The following is a 16198-nucleotide window of genomic DNA, read 5'->3' as shown; positions in this document are numbered from 1 at the left end:
CCGAAATATTGATATATATTTTAAAAAATCCGCGTTGTTGTCGACTTTTTCTTTTGAATTAAAAAAAGACACGAAACATATGTACAAGGAGTTGCTACAATACGAATGCCTTTGCTCTGTTACTATAGCATAAAATGCAGGATAATTATATTTTTCATGATGATAAAGATACTTTTTAACAAAACAACAGCGTCACGCAAGGCATGTTGGGACACCCGTCATCGTTCACTAACTGCAAGGCCACATGGGACGTGTCATCACTTCACAGGTGAATCTGCCCTTGAAGACCTCACAACATACAAACACACGTGTGTACATTAGTAAAACAATTACACATAAATTCTGTTATCTATTAACAAGACGCGTTAATTTGGTAAGATGGTGTTTTTTGAGAAGCTTTCGGCTTATTTCGAAAGACTTTGTTTGTCTGCTTGATCTCAGGGAATTTTCTTTTATTTTGGATAATCACGGGTATTCTTCGTTTCTTTCTAATATATATTTTGAAATTTGAGCTTATTGTAATTTTATTTGCTATCTGATTGACACAACGGAAATATGTCACTTTGCAATGTACCAAAGGAATGTGAAGAAACTCTTTGCGCGGTTCAAACTCGCCCCTTGCGTATCATAGGCATTCTTTTCTTTGAGGTATCATCTTGTATTCTAATAATCAAACCATCAATTACTAAGAAAGAACAAAAGACTCAAAGCGTTGCGCTAAACCGCTGCACTTCAACGCTGGTAGAAAATTGTAAACAAATCTCCAACTCAAGATACTTCAGAAGGTTAAAGCAATTCGCGTCAGCAAGCCATAAATACCCAGTCCAAATGGTATAATACAACAGCAATATACCCACTAAGGTCGCAACCCAATGGTGTGGTATTACGCTACAAATTGGAGCTGCTTGTACTTCAAACCTCATCTTAAAAGCCGTGGAAAAGTAAGTAAACTTGACCTGTTTTATTAAAAAAGCCGTTTGTTAACTTGTTCAAATAGACGTTCGTTCTGTCCATTCACAAACACGAGTTGACCTGTCTTTCGCTTTCATTCGAGGCTTGTGCGTTTTAGCGTGATGCTTTTTTGCTTTGAACTCTAGAGCACTCGGCCTGGGGGGGGGGAGTTTTAAGTGAAACCTCGGTCGCATCCCGGTTGCGCGCATTAAACACGAATTGTGGCACATGTCATGGGTTAAATCTTCGTAATCGCATGTGAACTATCAGCCTAGTCATTTGTCAACCATCTGGTCATCCCAAAACTTTAACCAACAGGACTGGTTATCAAATACCACAAGCAGACACGAACAACTAAAGACGAAGTGTAAATTGGACCTCAGTGTGTCAAAATGTTTTGCGGTTTGGAATATTCTGCACTCATTTGAGGCGATTTACGCGACCCAGTTTTGTAAGTACAGGGGGATATAGTAACTTACCTCGAATTTCATTACGATGTATATATATATATATATATATCATATATATTATATATAACGAAAGCCGGAATAGTATAACTCTTCTGGTGAAATTTTTTGTCCATTTTGTTAAGATATAAACAAGATCATTGTTTGTCTATGTAAAACGGGATTTTCATAACACTGTTAATTGAAATAATTGTGCGCTCGACTTTAAACCCCTAAAGTATTTAGGGGCACGGGTAAGAATTTTTTCGTTTTAAACGGTTTGTCGTTTATTCGTATTCATAATTTTCAAATGACGACATTGAAATATTCTAATCGTCATTCTCTGATTTCGTATTTTCAACTCCGAGGTCACACACATTAGCCTCTTGCGCCGTCTATCTCAAGAAATTTGTCTGAAAATAACTTGACCCACTAATGTGGTCCTGAAAGATTCCACAGGAGATATTAATTTGGAATTCTCTGTCACGCGATGACAAATTTTCGAAATATCTGGCATAATCAACGAAACACTCGATACGTTTGTCTTTGGATATTTCTGTAATAAGTAATAATTGTCGATTCATGATTGTGTTTCTCATCTCTTCGGTTGCGCCTTGTACTAACTTCAAACTTTATTTTTAAATATTCTGTATTATTTTGATGCTTTTTTTTTTATTACTTTAAAATAATAGATTTAAATAATAGCATATCTTAGAAATAAAACTGTTTGCTTTACAATAGCCCTATAAAGAATATAAGCTAAAACATCCTCGGGGACCCAGGGTGACACGGAGACCAGAAGCGGGAGTAACAGCGAAGACGAAAGAAAGGGAAGAAAGACGTCTTTTCCCCCTTTTTTTCCCTCGTCGTCTTTCGTCTTCGCGCTTACTCCCGCTTCTGGTCTCCGCGTTTCCCTGGGTTCCCGAGGTTGCACTAAAAAGGACATTGTTCGTGCGATTTTCGCGACATATTTTGCTCCCTTCTGTTACTGTTAAAGTGAGCCATTTCCAGTTATCCACGCACAGTTGACCCCACTTTAATTTATATGAGACACAAATTAGCCTTTTTATATCATATCTATGCCTACGCACTCTCCCTAGATTTCGAGAATTCCATCTACGCTACCGATAAACATGATTTTATAAGCGTCTTACTGTCTTACAATCAATTTTATTTCATTTCAGAGAGACCGATGAAGCCACGTCATAACTTTACACTATTTCGGTTTCCGAACCATGGCTTCCCATTTGTTGACAAAAGTGAGGGCCCAGTCTAAATATGGCAGCCACTCGGACTCGAGTGACACAGGCAGCCACTGTAGTAGCGAATATGGCTACTCTGCGTTACATGCTGCCGTTATATCACGTGATTTAGAGTATCTCAATTCCTTGCTTCTTATTGGCTGTGAGCTTGAACAAAGGGACTCCAATGGCTTTACTGCGTTGCATGTTGCGACATTGGAGAAGTCCGCTGATCTTGTAAGGAGGCTCATCAACGCAGGCAGCGATCCAACGACACTGACATGGGTAAGCTGTAAATTAGTACTTTATGTAAGACCCCCCCCAAGAACTGGCACTCCCAAACCCTATCCCTGCATGAAGTACTGACTTTTGGGCCTTGTATGAAGTACTGGTTCTGAGCGCAGGGGCACCCTGCTATTGAATCCTCCCCCCCCCATCTCCTAACACTATTAATCGATCTAACCGATCATTGCCTGCACAAATGCTAACTATGCGCATGGAGCATAGAGACTTAAGTTGAGAGTCTTGTCAGACATCGTGTAAGAATACAAAAAGTTGAGCTAAGCAGAAGGTTTGTCTCATTTGCCTTGAAATATATCCTATTTCATATAAGACAAAACTGATTAAATCAAGGATTGAATCTCCGTAGGAAACAGTATGAGTTCATCAAATATTAGTATTTTTTTATTTTGGTCTAATAGGTCATAATCTCACTCACCAATAAGATCTTTGATTGTTTTTCCCTATCATTTTCATTAATAAAACCATGGATATACGTTTGTGTGGTGACTCTCTCTTTTTTATCTATCTTATCCCAGGAAGGCATGAGCCCGCTACATATAGCAAGCGACAGCGATGGATGTCGGGACGTCGTGTCAGCGCTCTGCTCAGTAGGCGCATGCGTAAACATAAGAAACAAGGTTGGGAGAACAGCATTACATCTTGCTGCCAGACGTGGTTATCTGGAGTATCTGAGGGTGCTGCTCGATGCAGGCTGTGAAAGAGATGTTCAGGATAAGTTCCGCGCTAAAGCTGTAGACCTTGCTAGGAACTTTGAACACCACGCGTGCGTGGAGTTCTTACTTCGTTACATTCCAGAGAAACGAATTGTCAAGGAATCAAGAAAGGCCGAGAAAGTTGAGACATTAGAAAAACTTTGGGGTTTATTTCAAGACGAGAGGGTTAGCCACGACAATATTAGTTGCGTGCTAATCAACCACTTGGAAAAGAATATCAACGAGACTAACACCAAATACTTGAAGCCGCTGCAAGAAAAAAGTCCGAAATGCGACGAGACAAAGAATCACGAGGAGACACAGTTTTGCAAAAATACAGCGAGGAATAATGGGACATCGGCGACATCAACTTTATCGCTTAGTGTAACACCATCTGAGGAATACACGCTATCGAACTACGAACAGATTCCGTTAACCTTCAAAAAATTCAAACACCACAACCCAAGAAATAGCACACACAAAGGGGATTACGAAGCAGATCACGACAAGAGAACGGGAAACAATGGTAACAAAATTTGTAGTGGCCGGGGTACGGATCAAAGCGATACAACAAATAATAATGCCCAACAAAACCAGGACAAAATGCTGAAATTCGATCAAAGCCTCAGCAAGACAACAGATGGAAGATCGCACAAGGATGAGGCAGCGGACCATGTCGTTTTATTAAGCAACAGTGAGAAAGACAACTACGACACGCCTGCCAGTAGGTGTCCAAGTTGCATCAAGAAAATGAAAAAGGCACCAAATGGCGAAGAGATGCCAAGCTACGATACAAGCCTATGCAAAACTGTTGCAGCAGACCACGAAAGAGTAATGAGCCGTGGTAAGCTACCAAAACACAGAAAGACGTATAGTATGGAGTCAAGTCCCAGCGAGAGAGAAGACTACATCAACAGATCGTGCTGTTATGGAAGGGCCAACCATCTTGACGCCAAAGACCAAAAGGAAACAAAAAGCGAGTCTACAGGTTCAAAATACGATGAGACGGCGAACTACAGCAGAAGGCCGAATAATAAAGAGGTCGAGCAACACGATAAGATCAAAGGACGAAGTCATGAAGATAAGGAAGAAAATAAAAAGATCTATTATCTGAGGGAAATCACTTGTTTTAGTGAGGTACCGCGTCTTGAAGTAGAGACACCAGACTGCATCACAGGTACAAGTCATGAAGAGAATGAAGAGTATGATCTAAGAATAATCCCTTGTTGTAGTGAGATACCGTTTCTTGAAGTAGAGTTGGACTTTGAGGAAAAACTGACATACGATGAGGCACCAGACTTCAACAAAAGCCCAAGTAATGAGGAAAAAGTGGTCGACCACGAAATGTCGAGATACGGACGTGCTGGCGTAAAGCAAAGCCACGAAGAAAAGATGGAGCCCGAGGAGTCAATCCGGAAAAACGATATTACAATGTATAACGGCAAAAACCCAAGCCGTCAAGGGAACACGTATCAAGGGAAGATGCCGAAAAACGATGACAGAGTGAAAGTCGGTGTAAGGGCACGCCACGAAGAAGCAGCGAAATACGATGAGAAGCCAAAGATTGGTGAATTCTATTATGTAGGGGGAGTCCCAAGCTTCAACGGCAAACCGAGCCATGAAGTAAAGGTTGACCACAACGAGGAACCGAACCACCACGAAACACTGAACTATGACCAGACACTGGACTATGACGAGACACCGAACTACGACGTAACGCCGAGTCATGATAAGACACCGAACTACGACAAGAATCCGAACTACGGCGAGACCCCGAAACACGACGAGGTACCGAACTACGACGTGACATCGAACTACGGCGAGATACCAAACAAGAACGAGACACCGAACAAGGACGACACACCAAACAAGGACAAGAAACCAGACTATGACGAGACAACGAACTACAACGAGACACCGAACTACGACGAGACCCCAAATTACGACGAGACACCGATCTACAAAGAAACACCGAAATGCGACGAGACCCAGAACCACGACGAGACACCGAACAAGGACGAGACTCTGAACCACGACGAGACAACAATCCACGAAGAGATACCAAACTACGACGAGACCCCAAATTACGACGAGACACCGAACTACAAAGAAACACCGAACTGCGACGAGACATTGAACAACGGCGATACACCGAACTGCGAAGAGACCCAGAACCACGATAAGACACCGAACAAGGACGAGACTCTGAACTACGACGAGACAACAAACCTCGACGAGACACCGAAATGCGGCGAAACCGAGAACCACGACGAAACATTGAACAACGGCGATACACCTAACTACGTCGAGACCCCAAACCACGACCAGACACCGAACTGCGAAGAGACCCAGAACCACGACCAGACACCGAACAAAGACAAGACTCTTAACTACGATGAGACAACAAACCTTGACGAGACACCGAAATGCGACGAAACCCAGACCCACGACAAGACATTAAACAAGGACAAGAAACCGGACTATGACGAGAAAACGAACTACCATGAGACACCGAACTACGAAGATACCCCAAATTACGACGAGACACCGATCTACAAAGAAACACCGAACTGCGAAGAGACCCAGAACCACGACGAGACACCGAACAAGGACGAGACTGTGAACTACGACGAGACCACAAACCTTGACGAGACACCGAAATGCGACGAAACCCAGAACCACGACGAGACATTGAACAACGGCGAAACACCTAACTACGTTGAGACCCCAAACCACGACGAGACACCGAACTGCGACGAGACCCAGAACCACGATAAAACACCAATCAAGGGAGGGACTCTTAACTACGATGAGACAACAAACCTCGGCGAGACACCGAACTGCGACGAAACCCAGACCCACGACGAGACATTAAACAAGGACAAGAAACCAGACTATGACAATACAACGAACTACCATGAGACACCGAACTACGAAGATACCCCAAATTACAACGAGACACCGATCTACAAAGAAACACCGAACTGCGAAAAGACCCAGAACCACGACGAGACACCGAACAAGGACGAGACTGTGAACTACGACGAGACAACAAACCTCGACCAGACACCGAAATGTGACGAAACCCAGAACCACGACCAGACATTGAACAACGGCGAAACACCTAACTACGTCGGGACCAAAAACCCCCACCAGACACCGAACTGCGACAAGACCCCAAACCACGACCAGACACCGAACTGCGACGAGACCCCAAACCACGACCAGACACCGAACTGCGACGAGACATTGGACAACGGCGATACACCAAACTGCGACGAGACCCAGAACCACGACAAGACACCGAACAAGGAAGAGACTCGTAACTACGACGGGACAACAAACCTCGACGAGACACCGGAATGCGACGAAACCCAGAACCACGACGAGACATTCAACAACGGCGATACACCTATCTACGTCGAGACCCCAAACCACGACCAGACACCGAACTGCGACGAGACCCAGAACCACGACGAGACACCGAGCAAGGACGGGACTCTGAACTACGCCGAAACCCAGAACCACAACGAGACACCGAACAAAGACAAGACTCTTAACTACGATGAGACAACAAACCTCGACGAGACACCGAAATGCGACGAAACCCAGAACCACGACGAGACATTGAACTACGACGAGACCCAGAACCAGGACAGTCCTCATGAGAAAATGGTGGATGACGATTCACACCACAACGAGGAGGCACCGAACCACGGAACAAATCGTGAAGGAAATATAAATCTCAACGAGTCTCCTCAAAATAATGTGACATCAAAAAATGACGGGAAATTAAGACATAAAGAAAAAAAATTACAAGCTGAGATGCACATTGACAGAGCAAATAACGGCAAGAGGTCAAGTTACGAAGAAGCGGTAGAACGTGAGAAGCCGATATTGGATGACACAACTAACCGCCCTGGGCAGCCGAACCACAAAGATGACGAGATAAGAACACACGATGGCATACCGAACTCCTGCGAGAGACCTTCCGATAAAGTAAAAGCGGACCACGACGTGACACGAACGCGCGATGATATTCCGTATTTCCGCGAGAGACCCTGCGTTGAGGTAAAAAAGAACCACGAGAGGACTCCAAAACAAGATGAGGCCGACACTAGACCTTGTTATGACAAGAAAGCTAAACACGACGGGTCACGAACACACGTCGACATTCTGAACTTCTTCGAGAAAAACTGTGGTGAAGTAAAGGAGAACCAAGACATGACGCCAAAACACGATGAGGCCGAGGCAAAGCCGAGCTATTTCAAGAAAGCAGGCCACGACGAGTCACGAACACACGATGTTATTCCGGATTTCGCCGAGAGACCCTGTGATGAAATTAAAGCGGACAACGACGAGACACGAACACACGATGATATTCCGAATTTCCGCGAGAGACCCTGCGATGAATGTAGAGTGTACCGAGGTGACGTGCTGAAACACAATACACAAAATATAGGCGAGATGCTCAGCTTTGAAGTAAACGTGACCGAAGAAGAAACTTCAAGACCTGAAGGGACATTGAATCATGGTAGACTACGTACCATCGAAGGAGATAGGACCATTCACGAGATTGATCTGAAAGGAACCAAAGGCGCGTACGGCAATGAGGGGGATTTTAGTAGCGAAGAAGTAGTCGAAGATGGAGTGGAACTCGCGAAAACTGACGAGGAATACGTTGCGCATGGTTGCGTAAGTGAATTTCAAGAAGCTAAAAAACTATCCAGACTTGATGGAAGTGAATATTTGGACGGTCTAGCGGACCCTGGAAATCCGCATAACGGTGCTAAGTATCTGGACATCGAAAAGCCATTTCTAGTAGATAAGTATAAGAAAGATCGAGAAGGACACAAAGACGAGCATAGTATGACTGTAATAGGGAGAACCCTGACAGTAAATGAAGGCAAACAAGAGTTCCACATGGAAGGAAGTCAAGATATGATGGTAATAGGGCAAACCCTAAAAGTAAATGAAGGCGAACATGAGACCCACATGGAAGAAAGTCAAGATATGATGGTAATAGGGCAAACCCTAAAAGTAAATGAAGACGAACAAGAGTTCCACGTTGTAGGAAGTCAAGATATGATGGTAATAGGGAAAGCCCTAAAAGTAAGTAAAGGCGATAGCGAACAAGAGTCCCACATGAAAGAAAGTCAAGGCGCTAATGAGCAGATGAACGGGGGAAAAAGTAAGTCTGAGATTGTTCTAAAAGAACAATCTATCGAAAGATGTGGATATTATGGTTTACAAACTCCAGTGACAGTGGATGGAACTGTAAAGAGTGAGGAGTTAGAGGAGGAAGACATCAAGTCCATGGAAAAAAATGGTAAAGGGAATAAAGAAGTCGAGGAAGAATGTAGTGTTATTCTCATCAGTAACGCCTCGCGCGCGACTTCTGAACATGATGAAAGAACTGTTTCCTCTGTAGTTGAAACGTTCCCGTTGCGAAAATGGAGCCCGGACGACTGGCATACAAAGCTATGTGACCAGACAAAATTACCAGCGCGAGAGCTGTTGTCCAAGCTTCTAATGGGGATAAGAACGTCATCATACGAAGGAAATGGAACTAGATGTTATCGTTTAAGAAGATGTCGTTCTTTACCCGTAAACTGGAAATTCAGCAGAAAAACAATGAGTTGGACACCTGACGATTTCGCCCAGCTTATATTTAGAGTAAGCAAAGAGTACAACAGTCGCCCTAAGGTTGTCCTGTTGCTTGTCGATGCCGCTACTGATTTGGTCTTCTCGAGTGTTGTGGCACCTGAAGACATTGCGTGCGCGTTACTGGGTCGAGTAAACCTATTGGAAACAAAAATGACCAAACGTATACCATGGGAGAATATTTCTGTCGAAGAGCACTGCTCCTTTTTACTAATCCTTCACTACATTGCTAAAAAGGACAGTTCTCCTCCATCTTTCTCGTCTGCTCTTTTACAACTTTTGCTAGACAACCCCAAAGGATTATGTACATTCGCTTTACGTCGCCTACAATTGTTGACATTTCTAATCATTAAGACTTTCCCGTTACTCAACTGGGACGAAGATCTAGTCGCCAAATTGTTTATGGCAATTTGCAAAGGGGTACAAAGCCATCATATACTTCTTGAGGTTGTCGAGTTCCTTTTTAGCAAAGCATGTTATGTTTGTGACAACACGAAGCTATTTACTAGGGTAATAATACGAATGGGCTTGCTAAAAGATGAAGGCGGCTTAGAGTACTGTGATGATTTGGAAAGACAACTCCTTGCTCTTTCACATGTCTTTCAGCAGAGCTATTTTCCTCAATCTCTTACATGCTTTTTTGTCGCATTTCTTACAAAACCAAATACAAGATTATCTCAACATCCAGAACTTCTCAAGAAGGCCTTAACGGCTGCTTTACTAAAGAACATTTTGTCATCATCTAAAGATACCTCTGTTGTTGGGAGAGGACTCAAGCAAATATCAGACATGCTTCCTCGTCAATTCTGGGATGTCGCAGTGGAGTGTTGGGTCACTATTCTAGATTCTCAAGAAGCAGCTCTATTGCGTAGAAGAGTCAGAACAGGAGAGCTTCTACTTGTGTACTTGGGATTACTGAAGAGCGAAGTGCCCTTGGAGCCCGTCAGGAATATGAAAGTTGCCCTGGAGTTGATAAAATGTGCATTGCAACGACGTCTTTTAACCGATGACATTACAAGAGCAATGCTTGGTGTGTTCTTGAGGAAGCCTCATCAGAGACTTAACTCTTGTTCCAGACAAGTACAAGACATCCTTTCTTCCTTAGAGACCTTATAATACTTGTTATCCCATGTAAGTCAGAAGCTTTCTATCCGCAAGTTTTCTATTATCGGAACCGTAGCACAGGTGGAAACATGTCATTTATTTGTCTGGGGTTGGTAGGAAACAACTAGTTAACATATGAGAAAACTAACGCAGTCTGAAGGCGAAGTATGAGACACATCGCCTAAATCTGGGGACAAGCTCTTCCACCTGTTGCGAGCCAACGATCACTTGTCCTTGTCAAACTTATCCGTCCATGATTACGATAAAAACGTAATAAAGACGGTAATCGCATGTATATGGATTTTATACTCAAGCCAAATTTAAACTTAATTCTAAGTAAAACATTTATTTATAAAAACGAGTGTAAATATTTCAAGCAGAACAAAAATATTAAAAAAAAGACATTATTTATATAAAAAAAAGTTATTGAAATTATTTGTCGTGACAGGGTGTCTCATGGTCACCCTGCTTAGCAGGTGACACTAAAAGCGGCTGCTAAGCAGACTAGGGCGATACAGAAACTTAAAGAAAATATTGGAGGGGGGTACAGCCATGAGGGGCCCGATATATAACCAAAGTTTTTCTACTACGGCCGTAGTACCGTAGTAGAGCGTCAAAAGTCAAACTCGCTGCAACAACTCAAATCGGTAGAGCATATGAGAAAGGTTCGCTGCAACAGCTCACAACCTTGTTGCTGCCTGATCTAATACTACATCCAATTGGGTTATTTTACCGAACAATCTCGCCATATATTAAAGTATGTAGAAATATAATTTAAATAACCCCTATCGTAGTATTTTGATCGTAGAAGAGACAAAACAAAAAAGGAATTTTCCATCAAACCCCTACCATACAACCGTAGTATCGTAGTAGAATAGAAGAAAACACATTTTCTATCAAACACCTACCGTAGTCGCGTATATCGTAGTAGAATGGAATAAAACACATTTTCTATCAAACACCTACCGTAGTCGCGTATATCGTAGTAGAATAGAAGAAAACACATTTTCTATCAAACACCTACCGTAGTCGCGTATATCGTAGTAGAATGGAATAAAAAAAAAAAAAAGGAGCTCTTTCTTTCCTCCTTTCCCCAGGCGCGCGCGGTCTCTTCGCACTTGCTACACGAGTTGGCGAAGGCTAACTGACAGTGCTGAAGAACGTATGCGGATGCGCGAACCATGATGCAAACAAACGGTTTTACGCTTTATATATATCTAGAGATGCGATACTGTTTTCAGCGCATCATTTCTGCTCTATTTTAGCAGAACATATGCTAAATGCCACTACCACCCCCTCATGTACTCTTGAGTATCATGAAAATTCTAAATCGCAGAAATAGTCTAGAAAATGTGAGCTGGCTATTTTTCCAGGAACCTTGCTCTTTTTTGTCTGATTGCGGGTTCCCTGTGGTATACCGGAGGGGTACTATGGGTAATCCTAGCAATCCAAGATGGCGGCTGCTTGGCGATCTCAGTTGGGCAAGTTTGCAAAGGAAATTCGCATTCATTTGTGTCAGAAATCACCAAGTAGCCAAGGAGTTAGGTATGTAAGCTTATCTATTTGACGAAGTACGGTTATGGTGCTTAGAATTTGATTGTTGTCTATTTTGTGCCATACAAAACGCATTTCACCCGGCCCTACCAATCGATAATTCCTATAATCAATAGTAATCGATAAAAGTCAATATCAATCAATTGATTAATATCGGAAATCAATAGAAATGGATAACATGAAACTGTGTGATTATCGATTATTATCGATTTCGAAAAATATTGAAATTATCGATTGACTGAATTGCTTGACTTTTTTTCTTCAAATAAAATCAGATAGACAAGATAAGATAAACAAAGTGAGTCTTTATATCGCTTCAAAAGGGCTCAACTTTACCATTTGCAAACCACATTCACGATATATAATATTAACAAAAACATTCCATATAATTCTCGAAAAGATATTTCTGAACACTACTCAGCCGTTATATTAGCTGATTGGAAAGCAACCCTACGATGTATAAAGACGAAGTATGTATAATACGATGTCTAACGCCCTGTTCATACTTCGTGCTTTTGCCTGCTGGACCTAATTGTGAAATTCTGAAACTGGAATGTCGTGGAATCCCTTCATGACAACTTCAAATGTTGTATCATTACTCATATTGAAAGTACTTGAGATGAAATAACATTTACAGATGAACACAGGTCCAGATGCTAATGGTTGATTACAGATTCAATTTTCCAGCAGTCAGTTTTAAATATAAGAAATCGATAAAACCCGATATTAATCGATAATAATCAATATGATTAAGTACTCCTGTCTGTGAGTATCGATTATTATCGATTTCGATTTCGATATGCAATTTTTTTTTCTTTACATCAAAAAGTTATCTTGCTAAAAGGGAGTCAAAACTCGCTGTTTTTGTGGATGTGAGTCATTAGTAGCTTTGCACATCTGTCAACACTTAGATAAGGTCATGCTTGTACAACATCGTAAGTTTACATAGTATTGAAGTGCAAAAAGTCACAGAATTTCCCTTCTGGGGAGGGCTAGGAGCAACTTTTAGAGCAAAAGCCAGCGGTATTTCAAAGAAAATATACTGGAGGTGATGCTAGCACATAGTTTTGCTGGATTTTTAGTTGAATTTTGTGCAAAATGCATGCTTATTCTGCAAAATAATTAAATTATGGGGATTCAAACTATATTCTTTGGTGTATATCTACATGATAAATAAAGTAATTTTAGCCAAATATTGCAGTTACTGCTAGGGGTATTGAGGTAAACAAGTAAAGAATTTTGAAGCCCTGTTCCGTTGAGCGATGAATAATTTTTTGGAGTTTTTCCAAAATTCCATAATACAAACGCATGATGTTTTCTGATATTTTGAATTTTTTGTAATTGCTCTATTTTTCCAGCAAAAAGATTGTTTAAAAAACTCCCGCTAGATTCTTCGTTTTATCATTGTGATCGAATATTGCTAAAAAAAATCTTATTATTATCAAAAGCGAAGGTAAAAAACGCAAATTTAGTGAAAAAAGGACACACACTATTTAATGAAATTAACACCTTCAGCTGTCAATCTCATCAACCACCCTTTTTCAAACTGATCTTTAGTAACTATTTTTTCTATATCTATAGTCAGTTTTGATCCATTCTGTGGCAGTTTAATTTTATATCAAGCCCAAAATACCCTAAAACAGCCGTTGCTAGTACCTTAAGGCGAAAGGCTTTACCCTACAGTAACATGGTGGTGATATTTAAAGCATATTTATAATTTTCTAGTTGGCATAATTTCAGCAGGAAGTAATTTATTCTAAATCTTATTTCAGGTCATTTATCGAGAAGAACTATGTTGATATCAAAAAAGCAAATCCAAAGTTTCCAATATTGATAAGAGAGTGCAGTGGTATCCAGCCTAAGATGTATGCAAGATTTGGTGAGTTAAGAAGTGTAGTGATGTTAGACCCTCTTCCGTGAAGATGGGGGATTTTATGCCCCTTTGCTTGTGATACATTTTCACTTTAAGCCCTCACTATCAAAATATGTATGCTGTGCATCCAATGTAGTTGCCTTTTGCATAATACTGTCAGCCAATCCCCCCCTCCCACCAACAAATAATGTCACTGGCTGCCTTTAATCAAGCTTGAATTCTTGACAGCATTACATTTTTTTTCCTGATAAATATCACACAGTGATATGGTATGGGAGTTAAGTTTTACACTCAAGACACCTCAAAATTTCAAAGCCCCCCTTTCATTGTAAACATTTTTTTTGTTCCCCTCTTTTCAGACCCCAAAATTTTCAGTGCCCCCCCCCCCCCTCCCTTTACGACCTCAATAAACAAAAGTCTTTAAATCTGGAAAATTATTGCTGCGAAATTGCCCTCTTTGTTTGAGTTGATGATCCAGTCAATTCATCATTTCAGAACCTGAGATCTTTTCTTGACAACTTTCGATTTCGGCCTTCATGATTTCATAATCTTCATTTGCATGTAAAATCGTGTATAAATGGTGCAGGGTTGTTTTTTTCTTAATCAGTTGCTTGCAGGAACTTTTTTTTTCCAAATCATCCCCCCTCCCCCCCCCCCAAAAAAAAGTCACATGGTCCGCCCCTAAGGATGCCTGTGAAGGAGTTATACATACATCATGAAGGAGTTAATATATACATTTGTATATATTAAAAATTGAATAAAACATTTTATGTATATCCTTTTGTGGATTTGCATGCTTCACCACTGAAGTTTATTTCCTGTTAACTGATTATAAACAGTATCGGTAAATCCAACTCTTATACACCAATTTCAAAAAACGGCAGTGTAAATGGCAAATGGTGATTGACAAATGCCTGTTCTAAGACCGAAATGAAAACCGATGATGACCGAATTCAGAAACATATAGATAAAATATACAACTCTCCATTGAATGTAATTTATTTACGTTTCTGACATCGCTTGAGTTTATTTACTACCTTTACTTTTACAGATAATCAATACCCATAAGCACCTTTAGGTCGTAGAACTGCCATTTGGCATTTGCAAAGACAACATTAATTAAAATAGGTGTACACTGAAAGCTGGAAGTATCTATATCATGGTTTATAAAGACAATCTGTATTTTTGCTAAAAACTAGATTACCATTTTTGGGGCCCAGCCCCCTTATGGTGGTTAAAAATTTTCAGAGCACCCCCCTCAATATCCCCCCCCCTCGGGGTATTTAATGAGCCATATCTAACTGACAAATATAATACTTTAGCTTCAAGAGATTTGATTGACAGAAACAGTGTTGCGGTCTAGAAACCAACCTTAGAAATTTGCCAAATTCAGCTTGATCTAGAATGTCTTGAATGAGAGAGATGATGTTTAAGCCAGTAGACTGTTGTGAAGGACTAGAGTCTGGAGACAGCTAAATTGGGAGGGTTGGTATTCTTCAAAACTCAGTCTCAAAACCTAAGTCTGTCTCTTAAGGGTATCATATTTTGAATATCTTATCAGATTATGGCAAGGAGAGCAGTGTTTCATTGCAAGACATGAAGAGCGAGGAAGTGATGAAAGCCATGGAGAAATTAGTAACATCTGGTGCATCTCACTGAAGCTCCTGCAGATAGTGTAGATCCATTGCACTTAACTCAAGTCTAAAACTTTTCAAAAGTTCTTCTGAAAAGTATTATGCAAATTTTATTGTTTGTATGAGGTCTTACAAACAGGATGTGCCCAGAAAATTGAGTAAATGTATTGTTTTCCTTTGTTAAAAATAAACAAATTTTAATATTGTGTTGTGTATCACATCTTCAGCCAAAAAATTTTTAAATCCACACTTGGTTCAGGCATCTTGATAGCTTGAATCCAAGGAGGCTGCCACAAATATACCATCTAAGTTGGTATTTCATAATAAATTCAATTCTGTTTGACCCACATGCTTCTTCTGTACCAAGCGTGATGAACTTCTATATACTGTATTTAGATTATTTCACAGTTCTGCTTTGCATCGTTTAATTCTTATATACTGTAAGACTAAGACCCCATCCCCACATATCCGTTTTTGTTTAAAAACGCAACCTTTCTGTTACGGATACGGGTATCGTCCACACAGAAACGAGAAAACGATGATTAACATCAAAACGATTTGAAAACGATCGCTAGAGTGGAACAATTTAAAGATAATACCCCTTCGGTGCTGTGGGGATGGACGAAAATGGAAACTTTCGAAAACCATGGCATGATAACTCAAGTCCAGAAATGCTCCCAGAAATCCCCAATAAGTGCAATTTGTTGAGAAAACTTCTGAGGATGCATGAACTTGA

At 40.9% G+C, this 16198-nt stretch overlaps 2 protein-coding genes across 5 annotated transcripts; both read left to right on the top strand.

Annotated features, from left to right (window-relative positions):
* The first annotated feature begins 567 nt into the window (after window positions 1–567).
* LOC5516474 lies at window positions 568–10823 on the top strand. 4 transcript variants are annotated; one of them, XM_048733871.1, is made up of 5 exons: window positions 568–941; window positions 1270–1402; window positions 2582–2923; window positions 3457–5523; window positions 5560–10823. In XM_048733871.1, exons 3-5 carry the CDS (start codon window positions 2633–2635, stop codon window positions 10411–10413), a joined length of 7212 nt encoding a protein of 2403 aa, XP_048589828.1. In that variant the 5' UTR covers window positions 568–941; window positions 1270–1402; window positions 2582–2632; the 3' UTR covers window positions 10414–10823. The 4 variants fall into 4 exon arrangements, with proteins under 4 accessions (XP_048589828.1, XP_048589826.1, XP_048589827.1 ...); XM_048733869.1 differs by having other exon boundaries at window positions 3457–10823; XM_048733870.1 differs by lacking the exon at window positions 1270–1402 and having other exon boundaries at window positions 3457–10823.
* Window positions 10824–11800: 977 nt separating this feature from the next.
* Window positions 11801–15668, top strand: LOC5516475 (NADH dehydrogenase [ubiquinone] 1 alpha subcomplex subunit 2). Its single transcript, XM_001636435.3, has 3 exons — window positions 11801–11946; window positions 13728–13834; window positions 15390–15668. The coding sequence occupies exons 1-3, from the start codon at window positions 11855–11857 to the stop codon at window positions 15485–15487; spliced, it is 297 nt and encodes a 98-aa protein (XP_001636485.1). The 5' UTR covers window positions 11801–11854; the 3' UTR covers window positions 15488–15668.
* Window positions 15669–16198: the final 530 nt, after the last annotated feature.

This window comes from Nematostella vectensis, chromosome 10 (genome assembly GCF_932526225.1).
Source record: "Nematostella vectensis chromosome 10, jaNemVect1.1, whole genome shotgun sequence".
NCBI classification, from domain to species: Eukaryota; Metazoa; Cnidaria; class Anthozoa; order Actiniaria; family Edwardsiidae; genus Nematostella; species Nematostella vectensis.
This window is presented reverse-complemented; position numbering and strand designations above follow the sequence as displayed.